At 39.2% G+C, this 16,494-nt stretch overlaps 2 protein-coding genes across 2 annotated transcripts in view; one reads left to right on the top strand and one right to left on the bottom strand.

The window, feature by feature from the left end:
• Positions 1-2,171, bottom strand: part of kif5c (kinesin family member 5C) — a 42,681-nt gene extending 40,510 nt beyond the window's left edge. The window contains exon 1 of the mRNA XM_053496591.1: positions 1,772-2,171. Coding sequence (XP_053352566.1) covers positions 1,772-1,897 — 126 coding nt within the window. The 5' untranslated portion in view covers positions 1,898-2,171. The remainder of the gene's footprint in view (positions 1-1,771) is intronic.
• Positions 2,172-6,671: 4,500 nt separating this feature from the next.
• Positions 6,672-16,082, top strand: map3k19 (mitogen-activated protein kinase kinase kinase 19). The gene is made up of 13 exons (XM_053497090.1): positions 6,672-6,839; positions 8,580-8,771; positions 9,065-9,225; positions 9,693-9,808; positions 9,944-10,047; positions 11,188-11,248; positions 11,875-11,938; positions 12,306-12,553; positions 12,639-12,670; positions 12,755-14,722; positions 14,808-14,909; positions 15,004-15,701; positions 15,930-16,082. The coding sequence occupies exons 1-13, from the start codon at positions 6,672-6,674 to the stop codon at positions 16,030-16,032; spliced, it is 4,017 nt and encodes a 1,338-aa protein (XP_053353065.1). The 3' UTR covers positions 16,033-16,082.
• Positions 16,083-16,494: the final 412 nt, after the last annotated feature.

The following is a 16,494-nucleotide window of genomic DNA, read 5'->3' as shown; positions in this document are numbered from 1 at the left end:
CCTAGACAAACAAGACACGTTGTATGAAAAAAAAACGGCAGCCTTTTACCAGAATGCAGTAAGCCATCCATGATAAACGAAGACTTACTGTAGAAATTAGAGCTGTTTGGGGAACATTAAGAAAAAAAAAAATAATAATCTGATATTAATCCAAAGAAGCAGAACTAACAAGTAACAAGAGGTTCTCCTCAATGATTTAAAATCTCCAGTGCAAAATTAATGCTTTGAGTTAATTCTTTAAATTAATATTGTATATTTTTCCGTTCCGGATTAAGGCTGGTCAATATGGCGACAGCTCGAGCACAATGGAATAGAACTGCTGTCAGGCTTTTCATAACGGTGACAAAGTCCGACTGCATAGTGACAAGAACCTGATTGGCAGCGAGCTCATGCTGACATTTCTTCAGGCGCTTGTGAAATGGCTTTGTGTCTAATTCTATTTTCATTTTTCAATCCTTAACTGAATTATAATACTCATCATAGGGATCATAAAAGCATCAAGTACGGTGAGGTTTATGATTCATAAGCACATGGGAGCAAAATGACTCAAAGTGACATCTTAATGGCACTGAATATATGGACATAAAAATAGTATCAGGTTTATTGTAAACCTGTTATTGGTAAAGGACATTTGAATTAATTCCCGTGGAAACAAGTTCCATTACTAAACACTATTCATACACAATATTTCCAAAAGTACTGAATGTGGACACCTGATCATTACCTTCCTTCTACAAACGGTTGCCACAAAGTCAGAAGCACACAGCTTTATAGAATGCCTTTGAACGCTGTAAACTGGAAGCCATCCATCCATCCATGTAGGAACCTCTGTAGTCCAACTAGGGACCATGAAGGCCATTGGTGTACCTAATAATAAACCTTATTATTATAAGGTTTTATGCCCACCTGCTTTATATTAAGTAGGTCCCCATTGTGCCACCAAGACAGTGATGACCTGTGTGTCCTGACACCTTTGTACTGAGACCAGCATTCACCTTTTCAGTAATTTGAGCTACAGTAGCTCTTATATTAGATCAGAGTACATGAACCGACATGTGCATCAGTGAGCCTCGGCCACCCGAGTTCATCAGTTTTCCTTCCTTGGATCACTTTTGGTATGTCCTGACCACTGCAGCTTGGGAACATCCAACAAGAGCTGCAGTTTTGGAGTTGTTCTGACCAATATCTCGTGCCAGCGGCACCTTGAAGTGGGTGGGATATAAAGTATTGGGCAGCAAGGGATTGTTTTGTCCCTGAAGTTTATGTGTTGGAAACTATCACTTGCTGCTCAATACTGTATATCCTACCCACTTCAAGGTACCATTGGCATGAAATATTGAAACTAAAGCTACTGTGAGAAGGGCCAAATTGTGCTCTTCAACTCTTGTTCCTGGTCTGCAGTGGTCAGGACATATTAAACGTGATCTAAGGAAGGAAAACCGGTGAACTGGTGACAGGTTCGGGGTGGCCAAGGCTCACTGATGCACAAGGGGATTGAAGGCTGGTGTTGATCAAACTTGATGAAAAGTTTAATGCTGGTTTTGATAGTAAGGTTCAGAACACACAGTGCATCTCTGTTTTGTTGATGACAAAATCATGCCTGATTAGTGTATAGTGTGTGAGAAGGTTAGAGAGAACTTCATGCAGTACTGTGTGGTTTGGAACACAGCCCAGGTTTCATCTGACTCCTCCTGTTTCCTGTTCAGGAACAGCTGGAATAACAGCTGGACTTTATCCAGATGAGTGAAAGTGAGAGGGGGTGTTAACTTACCGATATGATGACAGTGTCCTCGCCTTTGAATTTCGGGATGTATTTGTCCCCTCGGGTGATTTCCGACTCGTTCAGTGGCCTGAATCGGCACATCACTTTGACTCCGCACTCCGCCGCGTCCACCATGACGAGCCCTGACGCAGGAGGAATTCAATAAAAAGAAGAAGAAGAAAACAAACAAACAAACAAAAATCGAAACAGTAGCTAAAGACCCTAAGAGAAAGTTCAAGCCGGCGGAAAACTTGATGCGGTGCAGAGCAGAGATCAGTCGCGCATCTCCTCTGTGACCTCAGAAATAAAATATATATATATATATATATGTATATCCAAAAGTCAAAAATCCAATTCCTTTTAGCACTGCCTAATAATATATTATAATACAATGATTATAAACTCAGATCATCAATCGGATAGCGTAGAGACCGGATGAGCAGAGAACGTCCTGTTGGTCTCAGTGACCAAACACTGACCGCAGCATCAGCACCGCGCAGCATCCCGGCTTTAAAGGCTCCCCACGCGCATGCGCAGTCTGCAGCGCCTCGGCACGCGGTCAGCAGCGCCCCCATGACAACCATTCCGGTAGAAGCGCGTGTTCATGTCCGTCTGACTGAACTCTCCGTCTAAACTATTAATACAAAGAAATCACATTCTGGAAGGTCGAGTACCTTGTTTACGCAAAGTTTTATTTATTTCGTCGTCACACAAATACACTCCCTGTTCGGTAATCGGAGAGTGAATCACAGATGAGAAAGAGAAAAAGTAGACCAGATAAAGATTTATTTATTTTTAGTTCCGTCTTTAAACGACTCGCGGGTTAAAGTTCACTTACCCCACTTCAGTACTAAAAAATATATATGAACTTATTATTAAAATATAAATATATTTAAAAATATATGAACTAATCCCAGTGAAAATACTCAGTTTAGCTTTTCTAATTGATATCTATTGGTGCAGGTGTTTGTTTACATTTAGCAAGTAGCAAGTAGCTTATGTTGGTGTTATTTTGGTACTAGTTATGGGTCACATGTTCACACGACCTGGAAACTATTAAAAAATAGTGATTTAATTAATATTATTAATAATTTTATATAACTGTTTTTACTTTCAGTAAACTTAATGTGTAAATATTTGTATGGACACCAAAAGAGTCAACACCATAAGACATAAACTAAAAATGTTTCGCAATGTGTCCCTGAATGAAGGGAGGCTCAAAATCAAAAGTACCAGTCAGTATCTGGTGTGGCCACCAGCTGCTTGAAGTACTGCAGTGCATCTCCTCCTCATGGACTGCCTATTGCGGACAGGCTGAGCACTGATGGAGGGATTGTGTGTTCCTGGTGTGATTCGGGCAGTTGTTGTGGCCATCCTGTACTTCAAATTCTCATTATATTCATCACATACACAGTCATACACAGTACGATATGCAGTGAAATGCTTAGACAACTGCTCGTGACCTAAAAAATAAACGAATATGAATATGAATAGGAAATAAATATGAAAATTAAAATAAAGGGTAAATTTAACTAGGAAAGAATAAAATAAAATATACAAATTAAAGTTAAAAATAAAATAACTGTACAACAAAAATACACAATATAGAAAATAAATAAAGAATATATGAAGAAATGTAGAACAATAAGAGAAGCAATGGAGTTAGAATAAATGGTAATAAAAGAATGATAATGTCCTGTACCAGTCACGCAGGTGTGATATTCGGATGTACCGATCCTGTGCAGGTGTTGTTACACGTGGTTTTCCACTCCGAGGATGATCTGCTGTTCTTCCTGTCTTCCTGTAGCATCGTCTTAGGCCTCTCACAGTGCGGACATGGCGATTTATCGCCCTAGCCACATCAGCAGTCCTCATGCCTCCCTGCAGCATGCCTAATGCACGTTCACGCAGATGAGCAGGGACCCTGGGCATCTTTCTTTGGGTGTTTTTCACAGTCTCTTTAGTGTCCTGCGTTTTTAGAACTGTGACCTTAAATGCCTACTTTCTGTAAGCTGTTAAGGTCTTAACGACCATTCCACAGGTGCATGTTAATTAATTAATTACAGTTAATTGAACATGATGGAAAACACTGTTTTAACCCTTTAAAATGAAGATCTGTAAAGTTATTTGGATGTTTACAACATTATTGTTGAAATACACAGTCCTGAAAAAGGGATGTTCCTTTTTTGCTGAGTATATATATATAATAATTATATATATATATATATATATATATATATATATATATATATATATATATATATAATTATATATATATATATATATATATATATATATTGCAAATAATTCACAATACTTAATATTATCTATTAATTCAACAATTATTAATAAATAAACTAAAGCAGTATGCAATGACGCATGGCATATTTATATTTAATAAGAAATTAGAATAACTGAGGCACGTAGCCAGGTAAGTATAATTTTTCATTTGGACAAAAATTTATCGACGGTCCCTAATATATATATACATAATATATGCTTCTAAATATCTGTTGAATGTCTAAATATCAAACTTCATCACATTTACATTTCACTTATGGTGCAGGTTAAACTTCAGCAAATATCTGAGTACAGTACTACAAAAAGTTTCATTAAATTCTGTCCAGCGGGTCGATTTAAGACATGCCCACAGTTTGACACATGCGCAGTACGCTGTTAAAATGTTCAGTTTGTAATCTGGCACTAAACTGCTCAGAACTTTAACTCTACTCAACATTTCAATTTTATTTATGGTTTACAGGTTTGACTTCAGGCAAATACCCAAGTGCTGCCAAAGTTTCATTCAACTCTGTATTGATTGATGCTGTGAAAAAATCTGGTGGACAGACAGAGATTTTTGTCCTGAGACTGAATTATTCAATTATTCACCCCCCCCCCCCTTTAAACTTGTGATTTATGCTTTATTTGATGCTTAATTTCTACTATATGTTTGTTGTAGGTCCTGTAGTTTTTTTGGTTTTTTTTTTGGTTTTAGCATTTAACCAGTAACTTAAGTAAAGTAACTAAGTAAGGTGAAGTTAATAAGGTAAGTAAGTAAAGTAAGTATCTACTGTATCTATTTTTCTATCTAACTATTTAACACTGGGTGTGTTTGAAGGAGCACAGAGGAACCAAGAAACCATAAGACACATGCTCACGCACAATACACAATATACAGTACTACAGCAGGACACAAAACAAACAAGCAAACAAACAAACAAAAATAATACTGTTAAAAATGACTTTTGTGTCCTTCTGCAGATTTGGCAAGATATAATGCTCAACACTAATAACTCTATTGTCAGGTCTGAAGATCTGAAGTCGGTTGTGATAAACAAATGTGATTTTGAAATGTAAAGTTTTATATAAAAGTAATGTTTATTTATAGTACTATCACTGTTAAGGCACTCAACATATTAACAGTAATTAAGTTCTAAACTTGTTCTTAATCTCTTCTGTCAGCAGGGGGCGCCAAAACACCATCAACATAAGATTACACCCACTTTGGGTAAAAAATAATAAATGTAAAGCTATAACAGTTGTATAACAGTCAGAATGCTCATGTCAAAACAGGAGCTCTACTTTTGGAGCATTTAGCAAGACTCACGAGCCTTGACTAGCGACCATTGTTCCACCTTGTTTGACATTTGACGTGTTTGACATACTGTACATTGCAATGCCTTGATAATTGAATGGTTTCCTGTTTCTGTGTCACACACTTTACAGCATCACTGGATCTCTGACTTCATGAATACTAAAATCTCTCATATTAAAATACAGTATCTTGTAAACCTGCTCTTGAAGATCAGTCTTATTTAAAACATGGCGAGATTGATTAATTATTAGTTTCCAATGGATGAGGAGGTGTTGATTAATTTTCTAGAACAACATGCCTCAGACAGCAGTTTAACTCCAACCCCCCAAAAATATTTTAGGTTTAATTACAATAATGCACTTGTTCTTAATACATTATAATTTAATGTAAGTAGAACATTCATAATGCCTTGAATGGCACATATATGTTAAGCGTAGACAAATATGATAATGATGATGACACAGGTATCACTTGATGGGATAGATGGCAAACCTATTGTTGTTCATATACAGGTATATTTGTATATGAGATGTAAGGGTGGAATTGACCTTAGTTTCAAAGAAGTAGTTCCAGGTGTCAAAGTGTTTTTTGGTTTATTTTAGTTTTTTTTAAATGCATATGTATTGTTTTAACACTGTAAGGAACTTCTTTACCGGATTACCCAAAAAAACTTTTTTAGAATGCTCAAGTTCATTCCTTTAACCCAACACAACGGCAACCGCCAGACTGAATCCAAGATCACTGTTAATCTCCAGCACCACCGTCTCCATAGGAACAGGCTGTAAACTCAACGGAGCAAAACAAGCACAGAGTGCAATGAAGACTAATAACGCTTAAAAAAATACATGAGCACTCGCATACGACTGCACCATTTATGACCGGCATAATACTACATTTACTATTCTTCTGCATGGACAGCTAGTAAGAGACTAAGTTGAGAGGTGAGTAATAATATTTTTTCAAGGTATATTAAATTCAAAAAAATAAAAATAAAAATAATAATAATACTAGTGCACTGAGAAGTGTTACTCATTAATCCTTTGGAATGCTTACTGATGAAGTGCGAATGCACTAAGATACAGTAGTTAAAATTGTGACTTGCTTAACACCCTTACTCTTGTCCAATCTAGAAAATGTCCACCCAATGGCCTTAATCTACAGGAGATCTTATTTAAATGTTCATAAAGTGTGAAAGAACAGCTGAATTACATGCACACCTTCGCGCCTTCGGAATTACGGAGAGAAGACTGTGAAAGGACCAAATTCATTAATTCTTTCTCAGCTCTGGGTTTATGCAGCTCCAGGGATTAGAGAATGAAGACAGAGGAAAGACATTTTATGGATCTGCTGTTAAAGGGGGACTTGGAAGCAGTTACTCGAGGAGTGCAAGATGGACTTTTCTCCTGGGAAGAGCTGGACCATCCTCACAACGCTCAGGGTGACACTCCTCTAATCAGTGCCTGTCAGATGGGCCTGGACGTGGTAAGGGATTCTTGGTAATTCTGCTGAAGTAAAACATAGAAATAAACTTTACTTGCTATAAACAGAAAGTAATGAGTTGGTTTAACAGCAACTAAAAAAGAAACCCTTGGCTTGTGGTGCCATGTGCGTTCCTTATCCACATTTGAAAGGTATTTCTTCAAATCTTATAGCATTATGGGTTTTCTGGAGCATCATTAAAGTATAGTTGGAAGAACCTACAGTTCCGTGAAAAAGTTTTCTGATATCCTGATTTTTTTTTCTTATTATAATTTTTTTTTTTGCTAATTCGTCACACCTAAATTATTTGGATCATTAAACAAAATTTTTATATTAAACCAAGATGATTATGATTGTATTTATTAAAGGAAAAAAATCTATCCCAACCCACCTGGCCCTATGTGAAAAAGTTATTGGCCCCTTGCTGAATCATACTGAATTAAATTTCACTTTCCACAACCAGGAACATCATACTAGTCAAACATGGTGGTGGTAGTATGATGATCAGTAGCAGCTTTGCAGCTTCAGGGTCTGGATGACTTAATTACTAACTATGAAATCTGTGCTGTACCTGAAAATTCTGAAGGAGAAATTCTGACCGTCAGTTTTGACCTCCCGCTCAGGCGGACTTGGGTTATGCAGCAGGACAATCATCTGGAACACATCAGCCAGCCCACCTCTGATGGCTCAAAAAATACAAATGAAGGTTTTGAAGTGATATAGTCAAAGCCAGAACTTAAATCCGATTGAGATCCGTTCATATTCAAAAAACCTCCAATGCGGCTAAATTAAAACAATTCTATAAAGAAGAGTGGGCACAAATTCCCCCACAGCGATGTAAAAGACTTATTGCTAGTTGTTGCCACCAAAAGTTATAAGTTTTAGGGGGCAATTTCTTTTTTACATAAGGGCTGGCAGGTTTGGACAGCTTTTTTCCCTTAATAAATGAAATCATCATTTAAAAATCATTTACTTTGGTTATCTTTATGTAATATTAAAACTTGGCTAATGATCTGAATCATTCAAGTGTGACAAATATGCAAAATAATAATAATAATAATAATAATAATAATAATAATAATAATAATTATTATTATTATTATTATTATTATTATATACATCCTCACAAAATTGAGTACACCCCTCACATTTTAGCAACCACTTTATTGAACGTTCTCAGGGGACCAAAAAAATGAAAAATTGGATGTATTTTAGAGTTGTCAATGTGCAGCTTGTTTAGCAGTACAGATTTACTGTCCTCTAACAATAACTCAACATGCAGACTTTATTGTGGCAACGAAAATGAGCACACCCTAAGTGAACGTGTCAAAACAGTGTCCAAATGTCAATATTTTTTGTGAGCACCATCGTTATCTAGCATGGCATTAATCCTCCTGGGCCTGGAATTCACCAGAGCTGCATATGCTGTTACTAAGATCCTCTTTTACTCCTCCATAATGATATCATGGAGCTGCTGGATGATAGACACATGGCCTTTCCCCATCCTCTGCTTGAGGACGCCCCACAGGTGCTCAATAGGGTTCAGGTCTGAAGATGGACTAATTCATCTGATACAGCATGGCATCATCTCTTGAATGAAGAGATGATGCCATGATGATGCTACTACTCACATGACCATTTGATTTACATTACATAATCGCTAAAGCAACAAAACAATTTACTGTGGCCCGACTTAACCTACACTGCAAATGAAGCTACACTTCTGTTCATGTTTGGATGCAGGTCATGCATTTTCTTTTGGGGAGAGGAGCAGATGTAACCCTGTGCAACCACAGCAATCAGACAGCACTGCATGTGAGTCAGCCAGACCTACAGAAGGAGTTGTTGGACTCCTTGTTGAGCCCTTTAGCCCATCGTGCTCAGCTCTTAGAGGTGGCCTGGAGAGGGGATATTGACGCCCTACAGCGCCTGCTGGTAAGCAGACCAGTCTCTGATTCCACTCACCATTTGGCAGGTGGGAAACATGACACCACGTTTAGAAGCTTTTATTTACTGCCAGGCAATGAAGCAGAGTTCAGATACACTAAGAGATTGAAAAGATTGGCCTTACAACATTGGCCATCTGCTTTAAAGTAAATGTTCCCCACCCCCATCACCCCTAGGCCCAGAGGTCTGACATAAAGCTTTTGTTTCCACCCAAATTACACATGAATGAATTTATGTATGAATCCTAGTAAACAGCTTTGTCTTGTCCTTGTCTTGTCTAGTTTGAGGCAGACTCTATAGATGTGAACGTCCAGAACCAGGATGGCTTGACCCCACTGATGCTGGCTGTTAGGGATGTGGATCTGTTTGAGGGATTTCAGGACACCATGGGATTGGACTATGATCCTGTTAAAGTAGTGAAGACACTGCTGGCTCAGGCTGCGTAAGAAACCCAAGCTCATATAATTTTGTTTCCCAAACAGTTTGCACTTTCAACATTTACCCCAAATGGGTAGTAAAACAAACCTCACATGTAATGAAAACAGAGAATTTCAGCAAATTGACCAGAGAGTGGAATGCTGCGAAAGATTTATATAGGTGGTTCTCAGTCTTTGTCTCAGCCATCAATAGGGTTGAGCTCCATGGGCCACTCGCTCACTGTACTGCATTATCCTGTATACAGTGTCATGGGGTGGGGGTGGGGGGCTGGAAGACTATCCAATAAGACTTAAGGCCTGAGGCAAGGTACACCCTGGATGGGGTGCCAATGGGGGGGAGGAAAGTACCGGAGTACCCGAAGGAAACCCACCAACACGGAGAGAACATGCAAACTCCATGCACACACACCTGAGGTCCCGGACCCGGAGATCTAGTAGCATAACTCTAAATCTTCCATCCTCTCTTCTTTAGAAATACGGACATCCAAGACCGAAAGGGCTTCACTGTTTTTACGTACATCTCTCCGATCAAGAGCTCAATCAAAGATGAGCTGCTCCAGATCATTTTAGAAGATCAGACTCAGTCAGGTGAGAGGGAAAAAAAAAAACGCTAATGTAACAGGGTTTTAAGTAATGCTAGTTTACATTTAATTCCTGTAAAGACATCCTTAGGGGTTCACTTGTTACCTTATGCTTCCCTTTGTGATGTGTTTTTAAAAACAGTGCCAGCGGACGTGGTGCCAGGGTTTCATTTCCCTGCAGAACGCTGTAACCATTCCCAAAGCATCTCTTCTCCAAACCTGTTTTCCACCCTGGACAACGTGAGGGTAAGGTATCTGTTTCTTTTGGCAACATTTTTTAGCATTGTTTTAAAAATATGATAACCGATTTCATCCACCCTTATTTTATGTGAAGTAACTTTTTAAAACAGTAGGTTTTTTTCTTTTATTTACAATACTTTGCAAAAGCCTTAGGCACATGCAAATAAATGCTGTAGAGCAAGAATGTCTTCAAAAAAGGAGAAAAAAAATAAACTAATTAATAAAACAAAGTAAGTGTTTGGTGGGACAATGCTTTGATGACTTCTTGATTGGTGCAAAAAGCAATGCTGAAACAGGCTTCCAGTAAATAAAACTTAGCAGGCTTCAGCATAGGTCACTCGGTGGGTTTTCTCTGGGTAATCCGGTTTCCTCCTACAAATTAAGCTGTTTCCCAAATTGCCCATAGTGTATGATTGTGTGTGTTACTGTAGCACCCGGTCCAGGGTGTACCCCACCATGTGTCCTACTGTAAGTCTCCTGGGATAGTCTCCAAGCCCACTGTCACCATACAGTATAAAGCAGTATAGAGGAGTGAGTGAGGCTTCAGCATACAAAGCCAATTATAATTGTGTGCCTCAAATGTCTACAAGAGCTTGGAGAAGAACCCTTTAGCCTTAGAGTGTGTAATGTTTAGGTGTGTCCGATTTTTATTTTTCTTGGTGTGTATGTATTTTTAATCCCAATCAAAGTTCAGATTATTAGAATTTCATTTTAGACCATTAATGTAAATAAATACACCCACTTTGAAATTTGACTACGCAAATTTACACAGTAGAGAGAGAGAGCACACAGTGGATTTAAATAGGTGTGGTGATGTTATGTTAAGTGTTTATAGTTTTAGCATATGATTAATAAGAAAGTCATATATTCTAGCTATTAAAGCACATCCTTTTTATATGTTTCATATAACTGCTTTATATGTACATAAGATAATGTCTTTATAAATTTGTTAGGAATTATGATAACTGATTAAAAGCTTACATTTTGGATACATTCTCCATCATGTCAAAGTGATCATGTTCTCAGGAAGAGTTTCCACGGAGTATTCTAGGTAATGTTCAGATATAAAGGGGTTCCACACGCTGAAAATGTCTCTAAATTATTCATTATTGGTATTGGTCAGTGTTTACATGTTCTTGTTCACAGGATGCAAAGGAACCATACGCATATATTGATGTTCAAGAAGAAGACAAAAATTTCCACCAAGGTGAGCTTTCTAAACAATGTGTGTTGTGTGTGTCCCTGAAAGCCAAAAAGACACCAAAGCTCCACCTGTACAGCATTTTCAGTAATACAGTAGCTCTCTGTCCTGTCTTTCCCCATCCACCCCCTGAGGCAGCTCTCTCCGCTGAATTAAACGCACCAGCCTGCCCCTGTCAGCACACATCGATACTCACAAGCCTGGCCCATCCTACAAAGCAATGGTGACAATGAAAGGGGAGGGTCTGACTAAGCACAACACAGCCAAGTGATCTCAGCATATGGACTCATACAACACAAAGTGCAACACATGATCACACCAAGCTTTCATAAGGGAAATAACTTTTTTTATACTAGACATAAAAACGTGAAAAATATCTGATTTTTGGCTGGCAAGAAAGGAGAAAAGGGTAAGGTTTTATTTCCATCCTACTAATAAATATAACTGCTATGAATTAAGTAATACTGCATGTCTTGCAAAGATGCCTTATCTAACCAGAATTCATGATGGATGTGAAAGTGTATTCCCAATAAAGGAATTACTTTCTTTTGGCAAGGTCTTATCGAAATACTAGTATCACTAACACATTAACTGCTTGAGCAGGTGTGACCTGACTTTCAATGTATTTACAGATAAGATCATTGCCTTGTGCCTCCAAAGCACGACAGAGCCCAAGATGAACAGCAAGGCAACTGGGTAAGCCAGCTGAACACATAAGCACAACATAATTAGGCTCAATTAGCATTTAAATAATGAAAACGAGCCATCTGGTGGTGAAAAAACAATCGCACAGTCGGGGCAAACAGCAATCGAAGCGCTACACCTGTGCACACGAAGCCATAAAACAAGAAATCTTCTTGGCATCTGAACATTCAAATGTCTTGCTCTCGCTTTTACACAAAGACTGCACAGAGGTATACTGTTACAGGTTAAACTAGCTGTCAGCACAAGACCATGTTTCCAGGTCATCACCATTATCCCAGAACAAGGACATGGAGAAATAGCGTGACTCTGCATTTCCTTTGAATTTAGAGTACTGTACAAACTCTACCATTTTCCCTAGGTGGACAACATTCCCAAGCTTGAAGGAGAGGAACAAATGTTGGACCAGATTTGGACTCCTGTATACTACCTCTGATGTTCCAGTAAAAACATCTTTAGTACCCATACCTCCAAGGCTTAAAGAGAAGACCAAAACCATTCTCGAGACTCCTCCAGCACCACATTACTCTCAGCTTAGCCAATCCGCTCCAAGTCTGGGCCCCCTTGATGCAAGCTTTCTACAACAAGTACAAACCAATATACATAACAGTAAGTGCTGGAAAAATGTTACTTTGATCATTTTAATTGAAGGAAAATTGAAAATTAACGAAGCTAACTTTTCAACAAATTACAGGGCTTAGTACCAGTGATGTTAATGGACAAAGGGTAAGATTCCTCAAATGTGTTAGCACTTAATTCTTTTGATATTACTTGTTTCTTGAAACTTGCCTTTCATATTTTAACATTCAGGGTTCACCCCCTGTTCTGTGCTCACGGACCCCAAAACATTTGGCTCCACTTGACCCAGAGTACCAGGACGAGTGTGGGCTTTTAAACTTCCAGCGTCCACTGCCACCCAAGCCGACCAATCTCTTATCCATTGGCTCCAAGGAAACAACAAAGAGGTTCTCCCGGTTGAGCTTCAGAACATCAAGAGGCACAGGAAGGGGCAGTGAGGAGAGCAGCTGCAGCAGCCAAAGCTCTCTGGATGAGGAGGAAGAAAACAGCTCTCAGGAGACAGGGCAGATCTTTGGAGCCATACAAAGAGCACACATTGGTCTTTCATCTGCTCAACAACTAATGAATTCTGAGACTACCGAACACATAAAGTCCAATAAAACGGAGGCTATGAAATCTAAATTTATGAGGTGTCAAAAACTTGAGGTAGAGATGACGCAGCAGTCTGTAACAGAATTTTCTAACCTTTTTAAGAGGGCTTTGGGGACACAACACAGAAGTGCCACTCAAGATGTATGTGAGGAGAATAGGACAATATATTCAGAAGATGCTCCAAAATTAAAAAAAAGTGTAGAGTTAATACGACCTCTTTTAAATAAATTTGATGGACCTGACGACACAAGCACAGATGGCAGACATGCACCTGGAGAGGGACAGACTTTTGTTGACAATGAACATGCCTCCTCCGTGAATACTGCCTTACATCCCACTCAGGAGGAAACCAGTAATGCCATTAAGATAACCAGCGCTGAGGAAATAATATGCATATCTTCTCACACTATCCAAACAATTATCTTGGACCAAATAAATTTAAGACAGGGCTTTGGAAAGCCAGAAAGGAACAAAAGGAATCAAGGAATTAAGAAGAACATAACAGGAGGTAAAAAGGTAATAGGTAAGGTTAGTAGTGAGGAGATTGGATTGGACAAATTGGATTGGACAAAGATGACACCTGTTAAAGATGTTCCCAAACTCAAGGAGGGACCCTTGAACCAGAGGAGAAGGACTCCAGAGTCTCTACATCAAGGAAGGTTGAATGGAACAAAAAAAATATCAAACAAGCTCCAAAGTCAAAAGCAACTTCTCAACTGGGACACAAAGAAAACAGCAAGGCAAGGTAAAAGGCAAGGGATTTTAGGTCCGCAGCGAACAAAATCCTCTCTGGACCATGTTAGCTACAGGGACATGTTCGTGGAAATCCATCAGGCGGATGAAGGACCAGCTATTTTCGAAATGTTTGCCACGCCAATATATGAAAACCTTAGAGCAAGCAGTTCCGTAGGCAGGCCCAAGCAAGTGCAGTGTGCCCCTCAGTTTAAGAGACAGCTAAGTGGACAACATATAGCTCGCAAACCTATAGAGGGTAACAGAAAGAAACAACGCAAGACTTCTAAAGGTAAAGAACGCAAGAAGAAGCAAATCCAACCAGCTGAACTAGAAGACCACGGACAAGATATTGACCTGAAACATGATGTAGGTGTAATACCTGGCACTGGGGGAAATCAGAATAGGAAGCATCAAATTCTGATCAGTGAGGCAGATAAGAGGCATGGGTCAGACGTAGCATTGCAGCCTGAATGCAGTCCTGTGCTGTCAATCATCAAAGAAATTCCTTCAGATACAGAGTTAAGGATAGCCTTTAATAATCAGCAAGATTCCTCCAGCTCAATTCGCTCAAACAGAATACGCTATCTTAGTAAGCAATTCTTACAGGATCGTAACAATAATAAGGAGGACATCTTTGGAGACCAGCTCCCATCACAACCCTTGATCAACACGTGGACGACTGACAGGACAAAGTCACCTGTATACCAGAGATTTTTAGACGAAGTGGGTGAAGGGCCCATTACGGACGATTTGCTGAAACGTTTGGCCGAAGAATTGATTTCACTGGAAGAAAAAGAGGTGGAGACCCTGAAGTCAGAGAATCCAGAAATGACAAACGATGCTTCATCAAAACACAAGGAAATCCTTTGTGAGGTATGGCAATAAATATAAGAGGGGAAATTGACTAAATATGATTAATATTACTAATAAGGGAACTGACCATTCTATATTTTAACAGGTTACTCCTTTGGACAATCTGCTTCATGCTGAGAGGTCCAGTGTAGATGAGACAATCACATGGACCAAAGGGGAAATTCTGGGTAGAGGTGCCTATGGAACTGTAAGCGACTACATACTCATTCTTTTAACAATTCGCCATCTTGATTGTGGAAATTTTATCAAATGTATGTATGATCACCCCCTGATTATTGCAGGTGTACTGCGGACTCACGAGTCAAGGCCAGTTGATTGCCGTCAAGCAAGTGACGTTAGACGTCTCCAATTCACAGACAGCGATGAAGGAATACGATTGCCTGGAGAGGGAGGTAGATCTTCTGAAAAACCTTCATCATCACAACATAGTGGGATTCCTGGGCACAACTCTGTCAGGACACGTAATCAGCATTTTGATGGAATACATCCCAGGAGGCTCCATCTCCAGCGTCCTCAATCGCTTCGGACCGTTACCGGAGAAGGTGTTCGCCTTGTACACGCGTCAGATCTTAGAAGGCGTGATTTACCTTCATGGCAACAAAGTCATTCACAGGGATTTGAAAGGAAACAATATCATGCTGATGCCCAGTGGCATCATCAAGCTGATCGATTTCGGCTGTGCTCGACGCCTTAACTGTTTGACGCACAGCGGAAGCCGTAGCGATTACTTAAAGTCTGTGCACGGAACACCGTACTGGATGGCTCCTGAAGTGATTAATGAGACTGGTCATGGCAAGAAATCAGACATCTGGAGCATTGGGTGCACAGTCTTTGAAATGGCCACGGGAAAGCCACCACTGGCACATATGGGCAAGATGGCAGCGCTGTTCTATATCGGGGCACAAAAGGGTTTAATGCCTTCACTGCCTGATGACTGCTCTGAAGAAGCTAAAGACTTTGTACAAGCATGTTTAATCAAGTAAGTGATTCATCTTTTTGCTTACAGTCTATGACGCAGTTAAGAAACAAAACGCATCTGAACAGCGCTGTAATGTTTTTCAGGATCTAAACAATATATGCAATTATAAATTAAAAAAAAGGAAAGCACTGTAAAATTGACAAAACATGACTTTGACAGATCATTAACATGTAACTGACAGTTAAACACCTTGTGTGTATATTTTTACTTCTTTTTTCTCCTTTGCAGTGATCAGAAACAGAGGCCATCAGCAGCAGATCTATTACACCATCCTTTTGTCTCTCACCTCTTGCAGCCTATGGGTAGCACACCTTCAAACGCTCACCAATAAGCTCATCAGAAAAACTCAGTTTAATCCGTACCAATGTGTTTCTTGAAAAGATTGTAAAATTAGTTTACCTTGTAAAGGAATGCATCTGTGGGAATGCTTATGGGCCAGTTTCCTATCCTCTGCTTTTTAAAGCCAACATGAAATTTTGAAAATAAATAAATAAGACGTAAGTCTCCAAAATGTGTCCACACATCATGCATTCTCCGGCCTGCTTGATTTTCTTTCCATTTCCCTTCTTTTCCTGCTGTATAGCTCTTTAAATGAGTTGCATCTGAAGGCTCCTTTGAAGAAGTGCATTTTTTTTAGCCAATCAGAACACAGGGATCAGAAACATCCATGTTTGGGACCTTAAACGTTTCGCACACATTTTTGCCTAGCAAAAAATGTTGTACATATGTTGCTATATTATGTCTGCATTATGTACAAAAGCATTTAGGATTCACAAACATAGCTTATAAATTA

The sequence above is a fragment of the Clarias gariepinus genome, chromosome 5 (assembly GCF_024256425.1).
Source record: "Clarias gariepinus isolate MV-2021 ecotype Netherlands chromosome 5, CGAR_prim_01v2, whole genome shotgun sequence".
Lineage (NCBI taxonomy): Eukaryota > Metazoa > Chordata > Actinopteri > Siluriformes > Clariidae > Clarias > Clarias gariepinus.
This window is presented reverse-complemented; position numbering and strand designations above follow the sequence as displayed.